The 22,836-nt window shown below is 38.8% G+C and overlaps 1 protein-coding gene across 1 annotated transcript in view; it reads left to right on the top strand.

The window, feature by feature from the left end:
• The first annotated feature begins 309 nt into the window (after positions 1 to 309).
• KCMF1 (potassium channel modulatory factor 1) overlaps positions 310 to 22,836 on the top strand; it is a 59,148-nt gene continuing 36,621 nt past the window's right edge. Inside the window, exon 1 of the mRNA XM_063129128.1 lies at positions 310 to 395. Coding sequence (XP_062985198.1) covers positions 380 to 395 — 16 coding nt within the window. The 5' untranslated portion in view covers positions 310 to 379. The remainder of the gene's footprint in view (positions 396 to 22,836) is intronic.

The following is a 22,836-nucleotide window of genomic DNA, read 5'->3' as shown; positions in this document are numbered from 1 at the left end:
GCCCGCCCGCTCGCTGCTGCCGCCCGGGAAGGGAAACTGCAGCCGCCTCCTACTCCTCCTCTTTCCCGGAGAGGCCTCACCATCACTACCGCCGCCCGCCGCCTTCTCTTCCTCCTCCTCCTCCTCCGCCGCCGCCGCCACCACCGGAGTCGATTCGCCTTCCTTCGCGCGCGCCCGAGCCGAAGCGAACCATCCCAAGCCGTGTAGAAGGAGGGGAGAGCCGAGGGCCCAGGCTAGGCCAAGACGGGCCGGGCCCAGGCTGCGGAGCCGGCGCCGAGCAGCAGCCAAGACCGGGGGGTGGGTGGGAGGGGGGAACTGGAGCCCGGGACGGGCCTGGGTTGGGCCGGGTCGCTGCCGCCGCCTTCTCCTCTGAACTAGGATGTCCCGACATGAAGGTGAGTGTGAGGCCGGAGCAGGCCGGGCCTGGGCGATACGAGCCGGGGAGGGGGAAAGAGGAGGCAGTGAGAGGTGGATCATCATGGCGCCGCCGACGCTGCACTAGGAGGGATGGTAGTAAGTAGGCAGGGAAGCCGGCAGCAGAGCCCAGTCCGGGGCAGCAGGAGCCGGCGGCGGCGGAAAGAGGGCGGGCCGGACCCGCTTTGCATTGTCATGGGGCCTGTGTCCGTTACGGCTCCTCCGCCCGGGACCGGGGGTGGCCTTGAGTGCGGCCTAAAAACTGAGCCCAGGCCGTTGTGGGCGCCACAGCTTCGGGCCTGGCCCCGGCCCCGCCCTAGGGGGGGACGGTAGTTATGGGGCGAGGGCTGCCCCGCTTTCCGGGATGATCTGTTCCTTTATGGCGGGTGTGATTAAGAAGTGGAAGAAGGCTGGATGAGTGAGCGAGGCCCAGATGGCAGGGACGTATTTGGTTTGGGGGTAGAATAGTGTGTAGGTGGGGTGGGGTGGGGGTGTTTGCACATCGGACAGAGTTGAGGGTTATGCGGCACGTGGGAATGGCGTACATAGGCATGGGGGTTAACGGCGTTGAGCGTTAAGGAATTAAGGTGGGGGGAGAGTTACAGTTTTGGTGTATACGTTTGGTGGGCCACACCGAAGGAAAAGTTTGCTGGGCCACGTAGAAAGTGAATGTGTGCAAGAAGTGGGGGCTATACAGAATGGGGACAACTGCGCTGCTTGACATTGTGTTGCTGGAGGAGAATGGATGCATGCTGGTCAGAGCTATGGGTGGGGTAAACGTAGAGTACAGGGTGGGGAAGGATTGGCAGCTGTGGAGATGTATACCTGGCAGGGAGGTTGATAGACGGAGACCAGAGGCTTGCAGAGTGTACAGAGGACACGTTGTGAGCGTGTTAATGTGGTAAGGAAAGGTGTAAATAGAATTGTGCTGAAGTAGACTTTGCACATGTGAGGAAGTGAGTTTTTAAGGGGAAGTTGAAATGGCGAGTTTTTTCGGGTTGGTTTGAGGTTCAACATATGCTTCAGGGAAGGCATGCTTTTTTGAATTGGAGAGAAAAACATGGTATCTAGAGAAAGGAGAATAGTTTCAAATTAAGAACAATATATAAGGGACAAATAATATGCAGAATCTGATCGTTGATAGAATTGTTGGTTGTATGACATGCTATGGTAATTGGGAAACACATTTTCTTTCTGATTTCCTATAAAATTGATAGGGCTGTAGCAGTTTTTGGGAAGGCTAAGAAGTTGAAATCTAACCTGGTAGGTAGCCACTTGTTTAGTAATAAGTAAAAATGTGAACCATTCAGGTAGTTTTCTATAGTCTCCTAAAGCTAAATTATAACATGTTGGTCTATATATGACTAGTAACCTTGAGTGGCACTTTTTGGGTAGAAAGGTGGAGTACAAATTGAATCAATCAATAAATAACCTTGTATTTATTTACAGCGCTGACACCTTTACACTTTATCTTTTTTTAGTTAGAATATAATTCTAACATTCTTTTGTTTACTTACATTTTACAACGTTACGGAAGGGATCATAAATCATACTTCAGTTTTCCTGTATATTCTTTAGTGCTGATGCTGAAGTAAATGGATGATCAAGAATCAACAGTAAAAGAAGCTGAAAAGTTGAAAAGGAGTGTACATAATAAGAACAAACTAGAAGTATTTATCACTGATGGGCCGTATTTTTGTTTTGTTTTCATCTTTTGGTGATATGATAGTTTAGTAAAGAGGACACACTGAAGTTCTGTGTAGTAACACTTTTTAACAAAATATGGGCAAACTCAAAATTAGCTAAAGACTAACTACAGATTTAATACTCATTGGTGTGAAATATTGTTGTGAAAGCAGATTTGTATATGGTGGTGATCCTGAGGAATGAATAATCTCAGATAACCAACACTATTGTGTTTAAGGAATAAAGTTTGCTGAAAATACTAAATTTGTGTTAAATCTTACTTTACATGAAAAAAAGATTTCCCGTCTTTTACTGTTTGTTAGTGTCTTTTTGATAGTTGGAATTCCATTAACTAATGGAATTTGCTGCCACAGGATGTGGCGATGCCCATGAACTTAAATAGATTAACAATGGGATTTGACAAATTCATGCAGGATAGTTCTATCATAATTATTAGCCAGGATAGCTAAGAGGGTCCTCCCTGTTCAGAAGCCATATGCTACTGAATAGCATTTGCTAGGGGCCAAACCACAGAGGAGGAAGGCTGTTGCCCTGCATGTTGGCTTCTTGGAAGCATCAGACTTAGCTGCTGAATTCCTGGTCTGATCCAGCAGAAATGTTTCTATGTTCTTAGTGAAGTGAACAGTAAGTTATTTTACTGTTGTCTTTTTGAGGGTGAATGGTTCTTAAATTGTTGTTTAAGGGTTGCAATCAAGTTGTGTACAGGCTTAAAGTATACAATCAAGTTGTGTACAAGCTTAAAAGTATACTAGCAGAATAAAATCCATTATAGCTGTGCTGATTAAAATTATGAAGGAGCGATGCCAAGTACTTCTGAGGTTTATATGTATCCTGTAGATGCCAGCTCTTCAAAGTCTGAGAGCTTTCCCTATAAATGACTGTAATAACTGATTTAAAAAGCATTTGCTTGAGAGTGGGATCTTGGAGATATTGCAAGCATACAATCAACTGGACATACCAAGTAAACTTGCTTTTGTAATCTGTGAATATCTACTTTCAATTAACTGGGACGCTCTAAACTGAGATGCTTCTAGAAAATCTGAAAGTGTCTGTTCTGGGGGCTTTTGCAAATTATGGACATTTGTCTAAGGTACATCTTGTTTTAGTGTTTTGTGTGTAAGTATTTTGGCTGAAGTTCTCTGTCTGAGGAATCCATAAGAATGCACTAAAAGTATAATGCAAACATGAGTGCAGTGCTTATTTCAGAATATTCAAAAGTGCTCTCATCTGCCAGAGAATCTATATTAGCTGTGAAATTCTCTTAGTAATTGCTGTTTCAGTAGGTAACTTTGTTTCTCACAATCATGTCTCACCAGTAAGTGAGTAGTAAAGTAGGTGGAAATGTCTCTGCAAAGGCTGGGAGCTGAAGTTTAGAATTGGAGCCAGAGAACTAAGAATTAATATTTTGGGAAGCTGTAGGTTACTAGGGTCACATTGTTCAAGAATAGGTTGGGGTATGTTAGCAGGCATGAAAACGTTGGGATTCTCCAGTGGGTCAAAATCTAGAGTTTTAGGAGGCCAGCCCAGTTAGCTTGTAGCTGGTCCAATACATGATCTTGCACCAATGACTGCTAAAACATACTGAGAACTTATATAGTCTAGCTGCTCAGATCCCTGCCTGTGGCTTGGTAAATAGAGGCCTTGATTGTGCAACTAGGTAGTTGTATTGAATCTTTATCCCTTTACAGTAAAGCTGGTGGGTGAACAGGTGCGCGCTTTACCTATACTGTTTGGAATCTTTCCCATGCTCAATCAGTAGTCTCATGACTGGGTTAAGGTCCCTTTTTGAGGCAATGTGGCTACCCTTTTTGAGGCTACCTTCAGTACCTATTGGTAATGAAGGTAGCTTTGACAGATTCTCATTTGAGGTGTGCATAGGTCCTTCTAGTTGAGATCTTTGTTTTGCAGAAGATCTGATCCTTGGCTATGAACTACTTCAGCACTTTAGCATGGCCAGTAAGTTGAAGAAAGTCCTCTTCGCTCTCCAGTGATGGTGGTGGTGTGAGTAGGTGCATTGTGTCAGGAAATGCTTAGGCCTACTTTGATTACTCATTTTCTTTTAGCACTTTTTAGCTGGTGCCTTATTTTGACAACTAGTGCAGGGTGAAAATATCCAGAAATAAGCATGTTACAAGCGTAGAAAACTTGCACATATCAGCTTTTGTGTGTGTGTGTGTGTGTGTGTGTGTGTGTGTGTGTACACACACGTGCACATGTTTATATGTGTAAATGTTTTAAGTAATGAATTGTGATATTGCTAGTTTGTCTATTACTCTTTTTATTGTACTAGTTTGATCTCTCCTCAGTATCTGGAGTGTGTGGAACTGCATTACTGGATCAGATCAAAGTACCATCTAATCTCAGCATGTTGTATTCCAACAGCACCTAACTAGATCACCCTGGGAAACTCACAAACAGGACATGATAGGGATAATGAACACTTGGTACACAGAGAGGTATATTGCTACTGAATAGGGGGGTTCCGTTTTAGTTCTCACTACCAATACTGAATTTTGCTCCATGAATTCCTTTAGTTCTCTTTTAAGGCTATTAATCTGGTGGTCACAATATCTTGAAATAGTGAATTGCTTTTGCCTGTTCTGAATGTCAGTTCTGATATATTAAATGAGAGAAAAAGTTTGATTCAGTCCGTTGTGGGTTCAGTGCTTAACAGAGCCTGGCTTCTCTACTCTCCATTGTATGGGCCCTCAATGACTAGGATGTTGCAGGGGATGGGAGGTTTTTGATTTATATTATGCCATCAATGTGCATGGTGGTTTACATTGTACAGGTCCCTGCACAGAGAACTTAAAATTAAAATAAGGGAGATGAGAGAGGAAGACGAGGAAGAGAAGGCAGGGGTAAACAGAGAAGTAATATGCGTTATTTAAGTTATATCATCATAAAGTTAAGTTATATTAATTTAGGCTTGGTTACAGAGCTGTATTATGACATGAAAATGTTGGGTTCTGAGGAGGGATTTGAAGTAGCACCATAAAGATTCGTTGGAAGGCAGTTCCAAACATAAAGGGTAGCAAGGGGAGAAGTCTGTAGTCACTTGAAGGAGCAGGAGATCTTGTGCAGGCTGAGGATGGTGGAACTGGAGTGGCAAAGATCATCTATTAGTATATAAGAGCAGTGACATAAAGGAGGTGCGAGCTATGAAGGTAAGCTTGTGCTGAATCTGGGAGCCGCCAGCCAGCCGGTGTTGGGGATTAAGGATCTGAGTGTACCTCCCACATCCCTGTCCAGCCACCTTCCTTTGCTTCATCAGTGAATGTGGCTTGGACTGGGAATGCAGACCATGGGAGTAGTCCAGTTTATTATTTATATCCTACTTTTCTGTAGTAAGCTGCTCTGGTTGATGCAATTGTACTATACAATACGTCAAGGTAAGATTAAAAGCAACATCTTCATCATATCAATAAGGGCTAAAACCTCCAGCAAATAACGTTTAAAATATAAAACACACTATGCATAATATACTACACTCACTTACCTGGGAGTAAGCGCCATTGAATTAAGTGGGACTTACATAGTAGACATTTATAGGATTGTACTGCCAACAGAGTTGGATTTTTTTAAAAAGTCTTAATAGCTGGGCAGGTTCTTATGGGAGGAGGTGTCTTCCCCCTTCCCCCAGGTAACCTGGTCCTATATTGTCTGGGCTTTAAAGGTCCAGAAAGAAATGGGCAAACAACATAGATGGACTAAAATTAGAGCTATATGTTGATCTTCAAGCGCCAGATAATAATCTGGCATCAACATTTTCCACCAGTTGAAATTTCCAGACATTTTTAAAGGCAATCCCTTTCTGCTGTGCTTCTGCTGGCAGGCAAAAAACACTTCATTCAATAAGGCCTGTAATTGGATCTTCTGGATTGGATGCTGTTTTTATTTTTCATTCTGTAATTGTTATGATTTTATTGTTTTAACTCTATGTCTCTAAACCTTTTTGAGTAAAAAGAGGTAAAAAGTCTTTTTTGGTAAAAAGTCAGGGTATAAATCAAATTAAAAAATAATAGAGAACATTGCGGTAGTCCAGTCTGGAAGTAATGGGCATAGATAACTGATGCCAAGTCCATTTTCTCCAGGAAAAACTGCAGCTGGTAAACCAGTCAAAGCTGGTAAATGGCACTCCTTGCTGTAACTTGTGTATCCAAGTAAAGCTATGGATAGAAGAGTAGATTCAAGCTGTGTTTCTGTTGCTTCACAGGCTGTGCAGTCCGGTTCAAAAAAGGTTGAGTATTTTTACCCAGATTGCTGGAACTTCTGACGAACAGCACCTTTATCCTATCTGGATTAAGTGTCAGTGTGTTCAAATTTATCCTATTCTGAGCTGATTTCAGGTACTGGTTTCTTGCTTCCTTTGCCTTCCTGGAAAGATGGAAATGGACAGAAATATAGCTGTGTATCCTCTGCATATTGGTGATGTTCAGCCCAAACCTCTGGATGATCTCTTCCAGCGTGGGAGATCAGATGGAGCCTTGAGTAGTCCCACTGGCCTAAGGCCAGTGGGTAGACCAGCAGGCTACCAGCACCATCTTTTGAGATTGATCCTCCAAGAATGAGCACAGCTACTTCAGATCACATACCCCAATCTAATTCATGCATCTCCCAGTATAGGGCATTCACTCAGCCAGCCAAGGCAGTTTTCTTACCAAATACAGAAGTGTGGGAAGTGGGCATAGGCCTCCCATACGTAGTAACACATACTGATCACCTGTGTACATTGGCTGAGGGCTGGGGAGAAGAGAACCAGGCTCTGTTTTGTCTTAGCTATGGGAATCCCTCTGTGTACCCAGGTGCTGCACCTGCATTGGATGGACTTGAATCCAGTGTAATTTATTTCTAATTACCCTTTAAAACATTCTATGGTACCTGCTCTTTTATTTTCAGCTCCTTTTCTAAGAATTGTAACATTGAATTTGCCATTTTTAATTGATGCCACATGCTGAATTGACATTTTTCAGTGTGCTTCAACTATAATCCTAATATCTTTTTCCTGCTTAGTCTCTGCTAATTTAGATCGTTTTAATATACATGTGAAGGTAAGGGGACCAATATAAATCACTTTGCATTTAAACATAGGAAATGTTTAAATGCATTAACTTCCTGACTGTTAGAGCAGTACGACAGTGGAATCAGTTACCTAGGGAGGTTGTTGGCTCTCCCACACTAGAGGCATTCAAGAGGCAGCTGGACACCCATCTGTCAGGGATGCTTTAGGGTGGATTCCTGCATTGAGCAGGGGGTTGGACTCAATGGCTTTGTAGGCCCCTTCCAACTCTGCTATTCTATGATTCTAAACTGAAACTTATTTGTAATTCTGCTGCCTATCACACAATTTGTAGAGATCCTATTGAAGGTCTTAAGACTATGTGGAAACTTTCTGAATCATTAGGTGTCAACTCACTGTAAACCCTAACTTAATATGAATAAACTAAATTGCAATTCCCCAGTATAGATTGAGGGGGGTGGGGGCAGTGTAAAAACAGTTTATCTAGTTCTCCCCCATACTTTCAGTTTTGTTTAATCTCATACTGATCTGTATGGGGACCCATTCCTTCATTCCATAACTGCTAAGTTTGTTTAGCAGCCTTTGGTGTTAAGGATTTTGTCAATGGCTTTTTGAAAGTCCAAAGACTTCTTTTTGTAGACACCCTGCTGGTTCTTAATTAAAATTAAAGATATAATATAAACATATCTTTAATTCTCCCCCCACCCCAAACTAATTTACCTGTTATGTATGTAACTTCCTGAATCTGCTCCCCTAAATAAAAAATGTACTTCGTTTTACAGTGAATATCCTCCAGTCCTTTGGTTATAGAGGATGATATTATCAATTTGTTCGATGTGTTAAAAATCAACCTTTTCATATTTTAGTTCCTTTAGAATTATTGGCTTGGATTAATGTTATCTAGCCCTAGTGACTTGTTACTTCTTAGTTTGCCAGTTCTAAAACCTTATCCTTTGTTACCTCTGTCTGACATAGTTCTTCAGATGCACTGTTTGAAAACCATGCTTCATGTGTGATCATCTTTCTAGCATCTTCTGCAGTGAAGGTTGATGTAGAGAACAACTCATTTAACTTCTCTGAAATATTCCTGTTTCCAGTACTTCTTTTTATACACCACTGCCACTTGTTGGTTCCACTGCCTCCTTGACTAGTTTCCTGCTACTAAAGTTGTTTTTATGAAGTCCGTTTAGGGTTGATTTATTGTCTCTTTAGATGTTCCAGAGCCTCCTTGGCTTTGGTTTTTCAGTGAGCATATGGCATGGAATATTCAGTGACCCTCGGTAGATTAAACTAAATCTTCACATCCTTTGTTGCAAGACGACTAGAGCAAAATGTGTGGACACATCCTACAAAAGTTGTGGGCATATTATATATTGGAACACTCAGAGAGGCCATTAGTGTTGTGATTCCAAGCCCTCCCGCTGAGATGTGAGGCAAAGAGGTCTGTCCTGCAATCTACAAAGCTTTATTCAGTAAATAGACATATCTTCACATCAGAAAAGAGTATGAATGCTAGGAGCTAGCCTAACACAGCAAGGCAGTTGCCTATCTACTAAATGGACAGTTTCCTTATGTGCCCAACAGGCTTTTACCAAACCTCTCCTTCAGGGAGGGTCTTCAAGTTGTAACCTCTGGTGGGTGGCTAGCCTAGCAGACCATCTCCCACTAGCAGAATCTTGGATCAGTGAATTCTGATGCTCCCTTCTCCTCCTCGAAAGAGTTCCTAGGGACAGAGAGGATCATCTCTGAGCCTGGGCCTCCTGTCCAATAAGCTCCTGAGAAAATTCCTCCTTGACTCCTGGAGAGCATTGGAGAATTTCCTCCCCTGCTTCCTGTCTTGGCTGGTCTACTTCTTCTTCAGGCTCCGAATCTGATTCGGGATACACACCAGGCCATGCCCAATCCTGACAGCAGGTAATAGTGGTATTCAGCAGTAAATAATGGGTTAATTACCCCATGATTTGTGAGAATGCGTGCTGTGCATGTGCTGCTTCTGTTTTGCAGCAACAATCTATGAATGTCCCATTTGTAGATAGTTAGCATGAAGTCTGAATTCCAAGACTTTGAGTTATTTGTAGGTTAAGCAACCCAAAGTTAAACTAAGAACAAACCACGGGTCAACTTTGGGGCGTTTAACCCACAAACAACCCAAAGTTTCTTGGTTCAAGCATCACGCTGACAACCTACGAATGAGGCATTTGTAGGTTGTTGCCGTAAACCAGAAGTGACTCACATGTAGTGGGCATCACTGCAAATCATGGGTTATTAATTAGCCCACGATTTGCTGCTGAATGCAGTCATTATATGTGAACCAGGTCGCTTTGTGTATGTGTTTACATTTTCCTGTTAATGCAATTTGAATAAGCAATTGAACTTTTAATTAGTTCTATTTATCAGTAGCTGATGGGATGTATAGCAGCTTGAGCTATTATACTTGCTGAGTACCTAGTCTGGAAGGTCTGTGGAGCACCATAGCACCACAAATGTAATGATCTGTGCAGAACAAGTAATAAGTAATTAATTTTGTTGACCTTTTTCTGTTGCCTCTAAAGAGCTTCCTATACCTTAGATGTGGGATGACCAGCCAGCTGTGATTTTCTGAAATCTTTGTAAACTGGCATTCTTGAATACATAAAATTATAGCTGTTTTATGAACTGAGGTATAAGCTTTAGTCTTCTTTAATACATGTTGATAGCTCTTTTAGTCAATACTGCATTCACTTTTCAAGATTTCCTCTCTATAGTGGCTATTTTTTTTCCTTCATCAAATTAAAGTTTCAAAGTCTTACTACTTCAGCAAGCATAATATTTCAGAACTGTATATTATATTGTATACATAATGCATAGTTAAACTGACGTATTTTCCTTGTGCTAGTCTAATTGCATTCCAAGTCAAAAACTTGATAACTGAGGCACATTGGTGTCTGAACTAAAATTAGAAGTATACTTCATTCATGTCGCCAAAAAGTAAGAATTATTACTGACAATAAGAACAGAAGAGGGTCTTCTTGTTGGTGGCCCCTAGTTCCTAGAGAGGCTTGCTTGGTTTCCACATTAATATCTTTTTAGTGCCAGGCAAATACCTTTTTATTCTTCCAGGCTTTTTATTATTTTAACATCCTTTTAATATCATTCAAACATTTTTATTGATATTGAGTCTTTTCTGTTACAATGTTTGGTGTGTTTTGCCATATGAGGTGTCTTTACCCTCTGTGTTGTGGTTTTATTTTATTTGTCTTCAAGATTTTAGCCCTATGATGTAATTTATACATTGGATTAATTTGTGCATCTTACAGATACACAGTGAGCAATCTTCTTGAAGAGGGTACTTTTGGGCTCACACCAGCCTTTTATTACTTAATAATTTGATTTAAATCATGATTTATATCACTACTCAGACTCAATTTAATCATGTGACTCCCCCCCCCCAAAAAAGTGCACTCTTCCTCACTATATTTTACACAACTCAGAGTTACCAAAGACTCATTCTTGCTGGTATAATCTTAATATTTACAACTAGATGAAGGTTTTGTTTTTAGAATAGCAACTTTTCAGATTAGTTTTACAATTATATATAAAAAAATACTGATTTGGTTATACTATTAGAAACACATCATAGATAGATAATTATGAAATTATTGCGAGGTGAACTATCTCTAGTTTAATAGGTTAATCATTCAGATTTGGACAACTTTTCTGCTGTATTTTATTGGAAGGAGAAAAATAATCTTACAGAAATCTCTGGAAGAGCAAGACATTGTGAATGGATTAATGGAATTCATTTACCAAAAAATTGAAACAACCTCATGCTACATAATTAAAAACAAATCCTTATTTCATGATGAATAACCTTTGGACTATAATGTGTATTAAATAGAAAACTATCTTTAGATAGATTTTTCCTCAAAAAGCATTTTATTAAAAAAAATCCAATTTAAATTTAAAAAAATCCAATTTAAATTAAAAAATCAGATTTTTTACATTTTTTTAAAAAAAAGCATTGATTTTTATCCACCCTGATTGCTCCACACTAGTAGTCAAGGACGCTGATGAGCTCCATCATACAGAACTTGTTCCTACAATCACCACAGCCCACTGTGGGATATTTATTTATTATTTATTTATTTTATTTAGAATATTTATATACCGCTCCCCATTGAAAAATTTCAGAGCGGTGTACAAGGTAAAATGAAAATAAAAACAGAATAAAACAGTTAAAACAAAATTTAAAAGAAGCAAAAGCAGAAATCCAAGGCTGCATGTTAAAGAAAGGCTTCTTGGAATAAAGATGTTTTCAGGACAGTTTATTTAAGCCATGATGAACTGCATCACCTGTGAGTACCAGGTTGCCTTTTCAAGCCACAGTGGGTTGTGTTGTCAAAAACCCCTGCTAGGGTTCATATGACACAACAAGCCATGGCAACTCCCGCCAGGGTTTGAATATTCAAAATACACGCCCAGACATGCTGCAGCCCATCGTCGGCTGCGGTGATCAACCAGCCTATAGTTTCAGAATAAGTTTCATAGACCATATTAAAGCCAACCAATATACTTGGCAAACATGTTTACAATTATGTGAATATCAAACAAGTGAAAAGGCTTTGTGTTTTAAAAGAATCTCATTTATTTTAAAAAGTCACGTACCTGGATGCTGAAGAAAAGTGAGATATCAGTGAAAACAGCATAACCTGAATTCCTACAGATAACCATGACTTTTAATTTAGTTTAGTGTCCAGTGCTTGCTTATAGTAAAGATAGATAGCCAGGTGCCCTCCAGATTTCTTGGAGAACATCTTACGCCCTGACCATAAGCCATGCTGGCTGGGGCTTATGAGAATTGTGGTCCAAAACTTAAGTAGGAGCGCCAGTGGCCTACCTCTAGCTAGCATGGAAGTTTATACATCTGTTGGTTTCCCCTGCCTGCTTGAAACTATCATTTTCAGTGGAGGAACTTGATCCACATGTATAGAAGTGAGAATGTGTCAAATAGGTTCTTCCTTTGAAATTAATGAGGCAGTTTCCATGGACAGATTTTTGAGTTGGGACAGATACATAAGCAAGTGACTTTATAGTTGCTGCAAGGATAAATTTTCTTTGATTGTGCAATGGTTATAACATGCACTATGGTATTCCAGACTAAACAAATATACTGTAAAAGTCCACATCTCACTAATAAGCTTTTATGCAATCAATTGTACACATGTCATAAATTAAGCGGAAGCTTGATTCTTCAACATTAGTGGGAGATTTTTCCCTTACCCACGTAATCAGTATGCAGTGTTGTCAAGTGATCTATCAGATATAATTCTTGTTGATCGCTTGACTATGGGATCATGCAAATCCTTCTCTCCAGCATGAATTTCTCCCTTTTATCTGCTTTACTGTAGTTAAGTGTTAAAGTAAACACTTTAACACTTGACAAATATTTCTTCTTAACCAGGACTTGAAACCAGCTTCAACCCCTGATCTTGATTAGTTTGAAATCAATATCATTCATTTGAACATTTCTAGCTCATCTTCTCTGTACATTCAAGATGACTGAAGTACTGTAGTACTTAAATACATAATTGACATACATGAATGTATGAATACATAATTTACTACTACATAAGTAGTAAATACTACTATTTTAGTAATAGATATGAATAAAATTAAAGTGTAATGTCTTCATGAAGCATCTTCAACTTTTCTATATAAAAATAATTTCAGAACCAAGTAATATAGGTCCAATTCGGACAATCAGTGTGTCTACTTATTAAGCTAAGATATGATTGCACTTTTGGACATGCAGACAGCTGCCTCACTTCTAGAGATGTAACATTTCTGGAAATTTGAAAGCCATGGGGAAACGGTCTCCTGTGTGCCCCAGAAAAACCAAAAATGTTGGAAAAAATGTAAAATATGCAATACCCTTTTTAAAGCTCTTCACAGATCTAAAGTCACTTCATTACTTTAGAAACATAAAATGCATTATATATAACTTGGTTTGCTCATAAAAGTATCATTAAAATTAAAAAAACATTTAAAAGTAAATCAGTTAGTTCATAATTATTGTCTGAATACACTATACTTTTAAATTTAATATAGCAGAAACAATAATTTTATGAGCAACCCAAGTTACACACAGTACATTTAAGTTTCTATTTTATGTCTGACCAGAGGGAATTTCAACTAGTTCCTGAAACATCTGAATCATCCTAGAAGTCAAAGGAAACAGGAGGAGCTGGAGGCAGAGGAAGATGGGTATACAGCGTCTGTTCTTGGGGTGAGGTTTAGGAATATGTGGTCTGAAGGAAAAACTATTGAGAACTTATCTATCTGGGGAAGACTATCTTACCTAATAAGACTGGTAACCAAACATATTTAATTTTAAACCCTTTAAGCAATCATAACATATGATATTGAACCATTGACATATTACTTGAACCAGTGACATTGTATCCTGTTCTGTAAATAGTTTCCAGTAATAACGTATTTTTGTTCATTTTGAAAGGTGGTCTCTAGCAGTGCTGTCAGGCTCAAATCTACTTCACAGAAATCAATCTACTGAGTTTCATTTTGGACTTAATTAGGTGTAAAGGGTTCATTCTGGTGCCAATGCTTAAAGATTTTATAGTTGAGGTAGCATTCCCTGATCGTGAAGTGTAATTAGGAACTTTATTAAAAATTGTGACAGTAAGTTTTATAGGCCCAAGACTCAAAATTTAAAACAAAAACAAAACATAAGTGGGATAACCTACATGTTATCCCATTCATGTGGTGGCTGGATAACCCAGAGTGTTTCTCTCACATATGGGCTCTAAACCTACATTTATTGAGTGGTATAATATCTAACCAGAACAAGCCCAGAATCACAGAACTTGATAGAACAAAACACAGACTGTGAAGAATGTGCATTTTCTTCATATATTAAATGTTAACTTTAGTCACATGTTGGGAAACTGAGCATGTTTTGGAGCATCCCTAAATGTCTAACAGTAAAAAAAAAAAGGAAAAAAAAGCTTAAATCAGGGTTCTACAACTTGGTGCCTGCATCTATGAAGGTGGTTCTCAATGTGATATCCCCAGGCACCCAAAATCTTTTAAAATTATTTCCCCCCATTTTTAATATGTGCGTGGATTTGTATGAAATGCATATCACTTTCTAGCAATTATACATTATACATTGGCTTATCAAAAGCAGACCAAATATCCAAATATGTATCAGTTTGAAGGTGGTGTCTGTATGAAACCCATTAAAATATTGAAAGGGTAAGGTCCTCATTCTATAGCATTATAGGATGTGAGTGTTGATCATTCTAATGTATTATTGGGTGTCAGAAAGGCATAGAGAATCTATTTATAGTAGCCATTTGTTCATTTCTATGAAGCAGGTAAATAACCTAAATGGGTGTGTACATCGGTAAATAGTAAAGACTGTTTCATTGCAAATTTAGCTGTGTAATAAGCTACCTGCAAAAACAAGCTATTGCTGGACATTGCCAAAATATATGTTTGAAAGAAACATTAGGTTTATTGCACCACCAGTAATTACCTGAATTAGTCCCTTACTAAAGAGGTGATGTGGTGTCCAATAGACATGAAGCAAATACTTTTGCTGAATAAGATGCAGGCTTAAATCCATGCACCCTACAAGTAAAAAGCAAAGCAGCGATCTACTGATTAGGCATTTTGGGATGGTGCCCACAGCAATATCTCAAATGTGCCTATGATCCAAAAAGGTTGGGGATCCCTGCATTAGATCTATAATTATAGATCTATAATTAGATCTATAAGTAGAAGAAATAACTATGCTGGGAATCTTTGAGACAATTAAAAATTAAATTTCCCCATGGCTTCACAATTTCTGGAAATTTTTACATCTATTCTTCTTACAAAAATATGTTGGTTTTAGAAATCATTTTGAAAAAGTAAAGACCAGGTAGCAATATATGAACATATCATCTTAAAACTTTTAATTCATTGTAAAAGAAGCTATTTCATAATCCAAAATTTTTCAAAAAACGAAGTTTCTTGGGGGGAAGAATGGAAAGAATCAGGGCTCTCGCATCTCCAAAAAAGCAGACAAACAAACAGAATACCCAGCAACAGTCGAGGAAGGCTAAAGTTTCCTGTTTCATTCATTCTGAGAAACTATGGTTACCAACTTCAGAACAAGCCAGGATATTAATCCAACTTCAAAGCATGATTTAATATACTGGTTTATTCTGAAACTTGTAACCATAGTTTCAAAGTTAGGATGAAATGGGAAACAAGGTCCTTCTAGTTCAGATTAAAGGTATTGCTATGAACTCACGTGATGAATTTAGGTAGCCTCATTTCAGATGCTCTCTGAATACCAATATTGGCATAATAATACTAGTCTGCCTTGCAGGGCGGACGTTGGAATTGCTGAGATCATATATGAAGCACTCGGACTCTTAAATTATGTTGTATAAAAGTTAAGGATATTGTGTGATTGGAAACATGGTTATTGATCCTATCCACCAGTTGACATTTCTTCCCCCCTTTTTTATTTAAAGATATATATATGAATTTAATTTTCCCTTTGGGTAGTTCTATTTGTGTAGTTATCAAATCCTCCACTTCATCTTCCTGAGAAGCTGGAATACTTTTGGTCCTTTCTGTTATAAGTTTCCCATACTATTTACAGTCTCCTAGCTGGCAGGCACTTTAACTGCTTTAAGTTTTTTTTTGTTAATGAGAATTCTCTATATTTAAAGAGTTGCTTTAGTTAAGTCATGATACTGTGGCTGACTTCTTATGATGTACCTTGGAATTTGAAATATGTTATCGCTACACACAACCAACTTCTGAAAATGGATGCTGGTGTCTAGCAATGGGAATATACACTTCCAGCCCTGATCCATTTTTTTTAAAAAAAACCCAGATACTGCATTGAATTTTATAGTGTTGCTGAGCAACTTGACCACATTGTTTTTGACCACTGTTGTGCTTCGTTTAGGATCAAGGCTGCATTCTTCCATTCAAGATGCATGCAATCACTGAGCTAGAATGGGACAAAAGGCCTCTCCATGGGCTTATTCAGTATAATTTTTTTGTATGTGAGCTAAAAACTGAGGCAGATGAGACAAATGTTATTTAATCTCCTTTCCATCCTTAAGATACAGTAGCTCCACTTGATCTCTGTTCTTTTTATTTATGTAACTACAAAAACTCTTGCTGGCATAAGAAGTTTATTTTATATACTGTGCAGCGTTAAATTCTCCCTAGCTAAAAGCTCTTCCTTCTTTTTACCTACATTTCCCTAACATTTGGTATAGGTTGCCTGTGTTGATGTCAGCCAGAGCAGACATGACAGTGATACATAATTCAACCATAGTTAAGAGATTGGGGTTTGTATGGTCTCCTCCCCCTTTGAACATTCTGCTGGCACAGACAATGACCATGGTTAAACCTAACCATGGTTCCCTTTTAATTAGGATTTCAAACCTGGTTAGCCTTAACCACAGTCAATGTCAGTGTTACTTTAACCTTTAATTGCAGTTAAGATAGGGAAGAGAGTGGGTTGTGCCTAAAGGAAGATGGAACATGTGATCCTGTGATATTGTTCTATCTCATTTGGGGATAGAACAATATTATATTTACACCAGACACCATGTATAGGACTGGTGTTCGCTAAACTAGTAACTTAAAGGTTTGCACACACAGCCAACAGGGCTAGGAGAAAACAATCTTGTTAACAATTGCCTATCCTTCCTTGGGTGAATTGTAGAGCTCATTATCGTTAAAAACAAGTGTTTAAACTGGTCAGGTTTTTAATGTCTGTATTGTATGATTCAGCTCTAAATGACTGGTGTCTGACTGCTAAGAAGTCCAATTGACATTTGGGTTAGTTTGAGGTATGTTTAAAAGGTCTTTACTTTGGCCAGTAAGTATGGCTGTTAAACTTTGCAAAATGAGCCGCCATTAGTTCTCTAGTGGCAGGTGCAGATTTGAGAAGTTAAAAACATGAAAAACTCAGACATTCGTCTGGATTACGGCACAGATTTTTTGGCATTCCATTTCATTTTAAACATTTTGTTTGTATTATTATTATTATTATTATTATTATTATTATTATTATCATCATCATCATTATTATTGCACCATCAGTGTACATGGTGCTGTACAGAGTAAAACAATAAATCTTCTCTCTCTCTCTCCTGTCCTTATGTTTTTTTGAACCTGCACTTACTACCACAGAATTAGTGATGTAGGATTTTTGGAAATTTTTGAATCGGAAAGTTTTCTATTTTGCTTGGAAAATTTTCTGATGCCCATTTATTTATCTATTTTTTTGCTGCATTTTTGTACTGCCCAATAGCTGAAGCCCTTTAAAATAGCCTTCTCTAACCTGGTGCCTTCAGAAGTTTCGGATTACAACTCCCAGCATTTCTGACTACTGGCATGTTTATTTTACTTTTATTTAGTTAACAACAAAGCTTAAAACAGTACTCCAGTGCTAATTTTTTTTGTCCCAATACGCCACAGATATTAGACCTGAAATATTTTTTTGGGGGGGCGGGAATCAAATCACACTTAGGGTGCAATCCTATGGGGATGCCTGTAAGCCTCCGAGCTCAAAGACTTAATGGCCATCCAATGCAGAATGGGAAGAGTAATGGAGGCATTCTTCGCCTCCGTGCTCACCCTGCTCCGCATTTTAGCTAGATGGGCATTGATCTAGGCTGGGGATTTAAAACGAGCAATACTTCTTTTTTTAGGGCCCTTTACAAATTGAAAGTCACTTTGTTGCTTTAAGACAACTTTCCCCAATTTGGTTCCCTCCAGATATCTTGTATTTTAGCTCACATCAGCCTCAGGCAGCATGGCCAGCTGTCAGGAATGCTGGCCACTATAGTCCAAAACATTTGGAGGGCACCAGGCTTGGGAGGAGGCTGCCTTAGGAACATACAGCAGCCTTTCTGTTGCTAAAGTTACTTTATGTAAAGCTTGGTTTGCTTATAACATTATTATAACTTAAAACTTTTAAAAGTAAACTTGGTTAATACATTTGTAATTGTCTGATTAGATTAGAACTATATTGACTACTACAGCATCAGAAACATATAGAGCAGCGGTTCTCAACCTGTGGGTCGGGACCCCTTTGGGGGTCGAATGACCCTTTCACGGGGGTCGCCTAAGACCATCGGAAAACACATATTTCCGATGGTCTTAGGAAACTATTGACTGAATTATGTCATGTATCATCTTTTGTATTATTAAAGCTATTGTTATGTATTATTTTCATTAGCAAACCATCCCATGACAATGGATCGTGTAGAGAAGAACGAAAATAATTTTATGGTTGGGGGTCACCACAACATGAGGAACTGTATTAAAGGGTCGCGGCATTAGGAAGGTTGAGAACCACTGATATAGAGCATAACCCAGACTATCAAGAATGCACATTTACTTCAGGAATGCACAATGGTGACTCTACCCACGTGTTGGGAAACTGAGCATAAATGTCTAACAGTAAAATATGATTTAGATCAATAATTTTAATAAGGAATGAAAGAAATAACTATGCTGGGAATCTTACAGAGAGTTTTAATAAAAAAACATTTCCCCCCATTGTTTCATTATTTCCAGACATTTTAGATTTCTAGTTTCTCTATAAAATGTTCTCATTACATAATTTTTAGAAATCATTTTGTGGGGAGTAAAAGTTGGTTAACAATATATAAATGCATTGTCTTTAATTCCGAAAGAAGACATTTCATAATCCAAAGCTGTTAAATTTTTCGGGGGGAAACAACAATGGTCCTTGGGGAAAACCTCTTTTTTTTTTCTCCAAAAAATTTCCAAGGTTTTTCCGGGCCTTCACATCTCTAGCCCTAGCCAGCATGGCCAATAGTCAGGAATGGTGGGTATTGTAGTCGCAAACATCTGGAGGACAGCAAGTTGGGGAAGGGCTAGACCAGAGTATTCCAATTCCTGCTGAGCCACAAAGCTTTTAGATGACCTTTGGGCAAGCTAATCTACATCAAAGGACTGTTGTGAGGATAAAGGAGAGGGAAACGTGCTGTCTTTAGAGGAGGAGTGGGATAAAAATGTAATAAATAATTCAGGAAGTCTGATTTCTTAATTACAAATATTTTCCATTTGCGGTCCATGGCTCTTGAACACATTGTTCTTGAGGGTCACCTTCACATTACATTGTAGATGTGAAGAAGTGTTTTTATTAAGACTTATTCATTTGTCTAAACCTATCAATTTGTCTGGTAGCTTGTAATGGAAAGTACAGTATATGGATCTTATCTTTAAAATGTCTGATTTCAAAAATGGGTGAAGTTGCAAGTTACATGAAAAGAATTAAGCTTTGAAAAATAGTTGAAGGAAAATCCTGAGTGCAGAAATAGTTCATAATTGGAGGAAAATCAATGAACTGGTGACTGTCCTCAATACTCTTTTGGATATGACAGAATCTGGGTAGAGGGGATTTCAAGCTCTGTGTCTTCTCCATAATCCTGCATTTGCTAGGAAACAAATGCTATCCAGTTAGGTGGTCAGCTGTGTAAGAATGTGAAAATACTATGGCTTGTGTGGTAAAACTAGATTGTGTGAGCTAGTACAAATACAATGACTATGTTTACAAACAGTGTGTGGGTGGTGCAATGCTGACTGTTTGTGTGCCCAAATGCAGGATGAACTGGAATTGGTGGCTTTATGTTCTTGGCCTTTAGTGAAAGGGGCTTTTGTGATCTGGTACAAATTATTTTTAAACTACACTTTTAAATCCCCTACTTAGACTTTTTCCAATTCATAGTCCTATGCGTACTTTGTTGTTGTTGTTTATTCGTTCAGTCGCTTCGGACTCTTCGTGACTTCATGGACCAGCCCACGCCAGAGCTTTCTGTCGGCTGTCGCCACCCCCAGCTCCCCCAAGGTCAAGTCTGTCACCTCCAGAATATCATCCATCCATCTTGCCCTTGGTCGGCCCCTCTTCCTTTTGCCTTCCACTTTCCCTAGCATCAGCCTCTTCTCCAGGGTGTCCTGTCTTCTCATTATGTGGCCAAAGTACTTCAGTTTTGCCTTTAATACCATTCCCTCAAGTGAGCAGTCTGGCTTTATTTCCTGGAGTATGGACTGGTTTGATCTTCTTGCAGTCCACGGACTCTCAGAATTTTCCTCCAACACCACAGTTCAAAAGCATCTATCTTCCTTCACTTAGCTTTCCTTATGGTCCAGTTCTCGCAGCCATAGGTTGCTACGGGGAATACCATTGCTTTAACTATGCGGACCTTTGTTGTCAGTGTGGTGTCTCTGCTCTTAACTATTTTATCAAGATTTGTCATTGCTCTCCTCCCAAGAAGTAAACGTCTTCTGATTTCCTGGCTGCAGTCAGCGTCTGCAGTAATCTTTGCGCCCAGAAATACAAAGTTTGTCACTGCCTCCACGTTTTCTCCCTCTATTTGCCAGTTATCAATCAAGCTGGTTGCCATAACCTTGGTTTTTTTGATGTTTAACTGCAACCCAGCTTTTGCACTTTCTTCTTTCACCTTTGTCATAAGGCTCCTCAGCTCCGCCTCGCTTTCAGCCATCAAAGTGGTGTCATCTGCATATCTGAGATTGTTAATGTTTCTTCCTGCAATTTTAACTCCAGCCTGGGATTCGTCAAGCACAGCATGTCGCATGATGTGTTCTGCATACAAGTTGAATAGGTAAGGTGAGAGTATACAACCCTGCCGTACTCCTTTCCCAATCTTAAACCAGTCCGTTGTTCCGTGGTCTGTTCTTACTGTTGCTACTTGTTCGTTATACAGATTCCTCAGGAGGCAGACAAGATGACTTGGTATCCCCACACCACCAAGAACTTGCCACAGTTTGTTATGATCCACACAGTGAAAGGCTTTAGAATAGTCAATCAAACAGAAATAGATGTTTTTCTGGAACTCCCTGGTTTTCTGCATTATCCAGCGGATATTGGCAATTTGGTCTCTAGTTCCTCTGCCTTTTCTAAACCCAGTTTTTGTACATCTGGCAATTCTCGCTCCATGAATTGCTGGAGTCTACCTTGCAGGATCTTGAGCATTACCTTGCTGACATGTGAAATAAGTGCTACTGTACGATAGTTGGAACATTCTTTAGTATTTCCCTTTTTTGTTATGGGGATATAAGTTGATTTTTTTCTAGTCTGATGGCCGTTCTTGTGTTTTCCAAATTTGCTGGCATATGGCATGCATCACCTTGACAGCATCATCTTGCAATATTTTAAACAGTTCAGCTGGGATACCCTGCTGCCTTGTTATTATGCGCACTTACCTGGGGGTAAGTCTCACTGATCTCAGTGTGACTTCAGTCTGAGTGAAATTGACCAAGTTTGCATATATTTATTAGTTTTCTATTATATCACACATACATGCAAGAATCCTACTTACAAAAAGCTATAATTATAAAATAAAAGTGATATGATCTAGTATAAAATTCTTCTGTCACTAATTGAATTAAATTGATTTCCCCCATTACCTATCTCTTAATGTTCTGCTGTTTGAAATGATTTTAAATTTGTTCATAGATTACAACTTTTAATTTTCAAAGACCAATGACAGTTAATTCAATGATGAATCAAGGCTAATTCATAAGACATAGAATTTAATTAAATAAATAAATAAATAAATATTTTTTTCTGCAGTTAAAGTTTTTGCTGCTATTAAGGTTAAATTATTTTTTACTCCTAATAACAATCTTACCTAAACAACCAAGCATTATACTCAATGGATTCTAATTCCTATTCTAATTCCTGCAGTCTGAAAGGGAATGTCTGTTACCTGTTTCCAAACCTTTTTTTGAACATGGCAAGCCAGGTAAACCACGTTACAAGAAAATGAAGATGTAGTTAAAGGAGTTAGGTCGTAAGGCATAAATCATAATTTCAACTTTCTGACAAGTTGAAATTATATTTTATGCCGATGATATGTTATATGTAAAAGATCAAGTAACGTAATTTTTTTTAAAAAAAGAAAAAAGTAAGGAGATAATTTAGGAGATATGATATGTCTTAGGTTGTAAACTAGAACAGAAGAGTAACAAAATGGAAATATTCTAATCTATTTGGAACAAAATTGAAATTAAGCATGTAATCTATTTGGTTTTTTTAAATTCGAACATAAATTGTTTAAAACCAATTAGGACCCAGTTTGAACAAGATTTTGAATTCTGAGTGTCATAGAAACCTTCTGGGTTTTGGAAAATAGTCCTGTTGAAGATGTCTGTTGTCCCATGTTACTGTTTTATTTCAGACAGTGACTTTACCTACAGCTATAACTCTCTGCCCAAATCACAGAGAAGGGTTGTACCTTAGGTTGTATTCTTTACTGCTTACTATCCAAACAAACATTCTACAAAAACTAAACAGAAGGTGACTTAGCTTTTCTAAACATATTTTATTATTGTACAGCTCAACTTCAAGCAATGTCAAAATGTTAATTGATGGTGATAAATCTTGCTAGTTCTTAATTGAGCAGGAGATTGTACATTCTGGCCAGGTTTGCACATAACTACTACCCATGGGTTGTTTACTTTAAACCATTGGTAGCCGTGACTGCGCGCAAGCACATGAGTGTGCTGGCTCAGCAACCCAAAGCTCTGGGTTTGGACGTTATGGGAAATAACCCAGGAATGGGGCGTTCATGGGTTCTTTTGTTAAGCAGGCAAGTGATCGCTAGGCAGCATGCTTGCTACTTCAC

This window comes from Elgaria multicarinata, chromosome 6, assembly GCF_023053635.1.
Source record: "Elgaria multicarinata webbii isolate HBS135686 ecotype San Diego chromosome 6, rElgMul1.1.pri, whole genome shotgun sequence".
Classification (NCBI taxonomy): Eukaryota; Metazoa; Chordata; class Lepidosauria; order Squamata; family Anguidae; genus Elgaria; species Elgaria multicarinata.
This window is presented reverse-complemented; position numbering and strand designations above follow the sequence as displayed.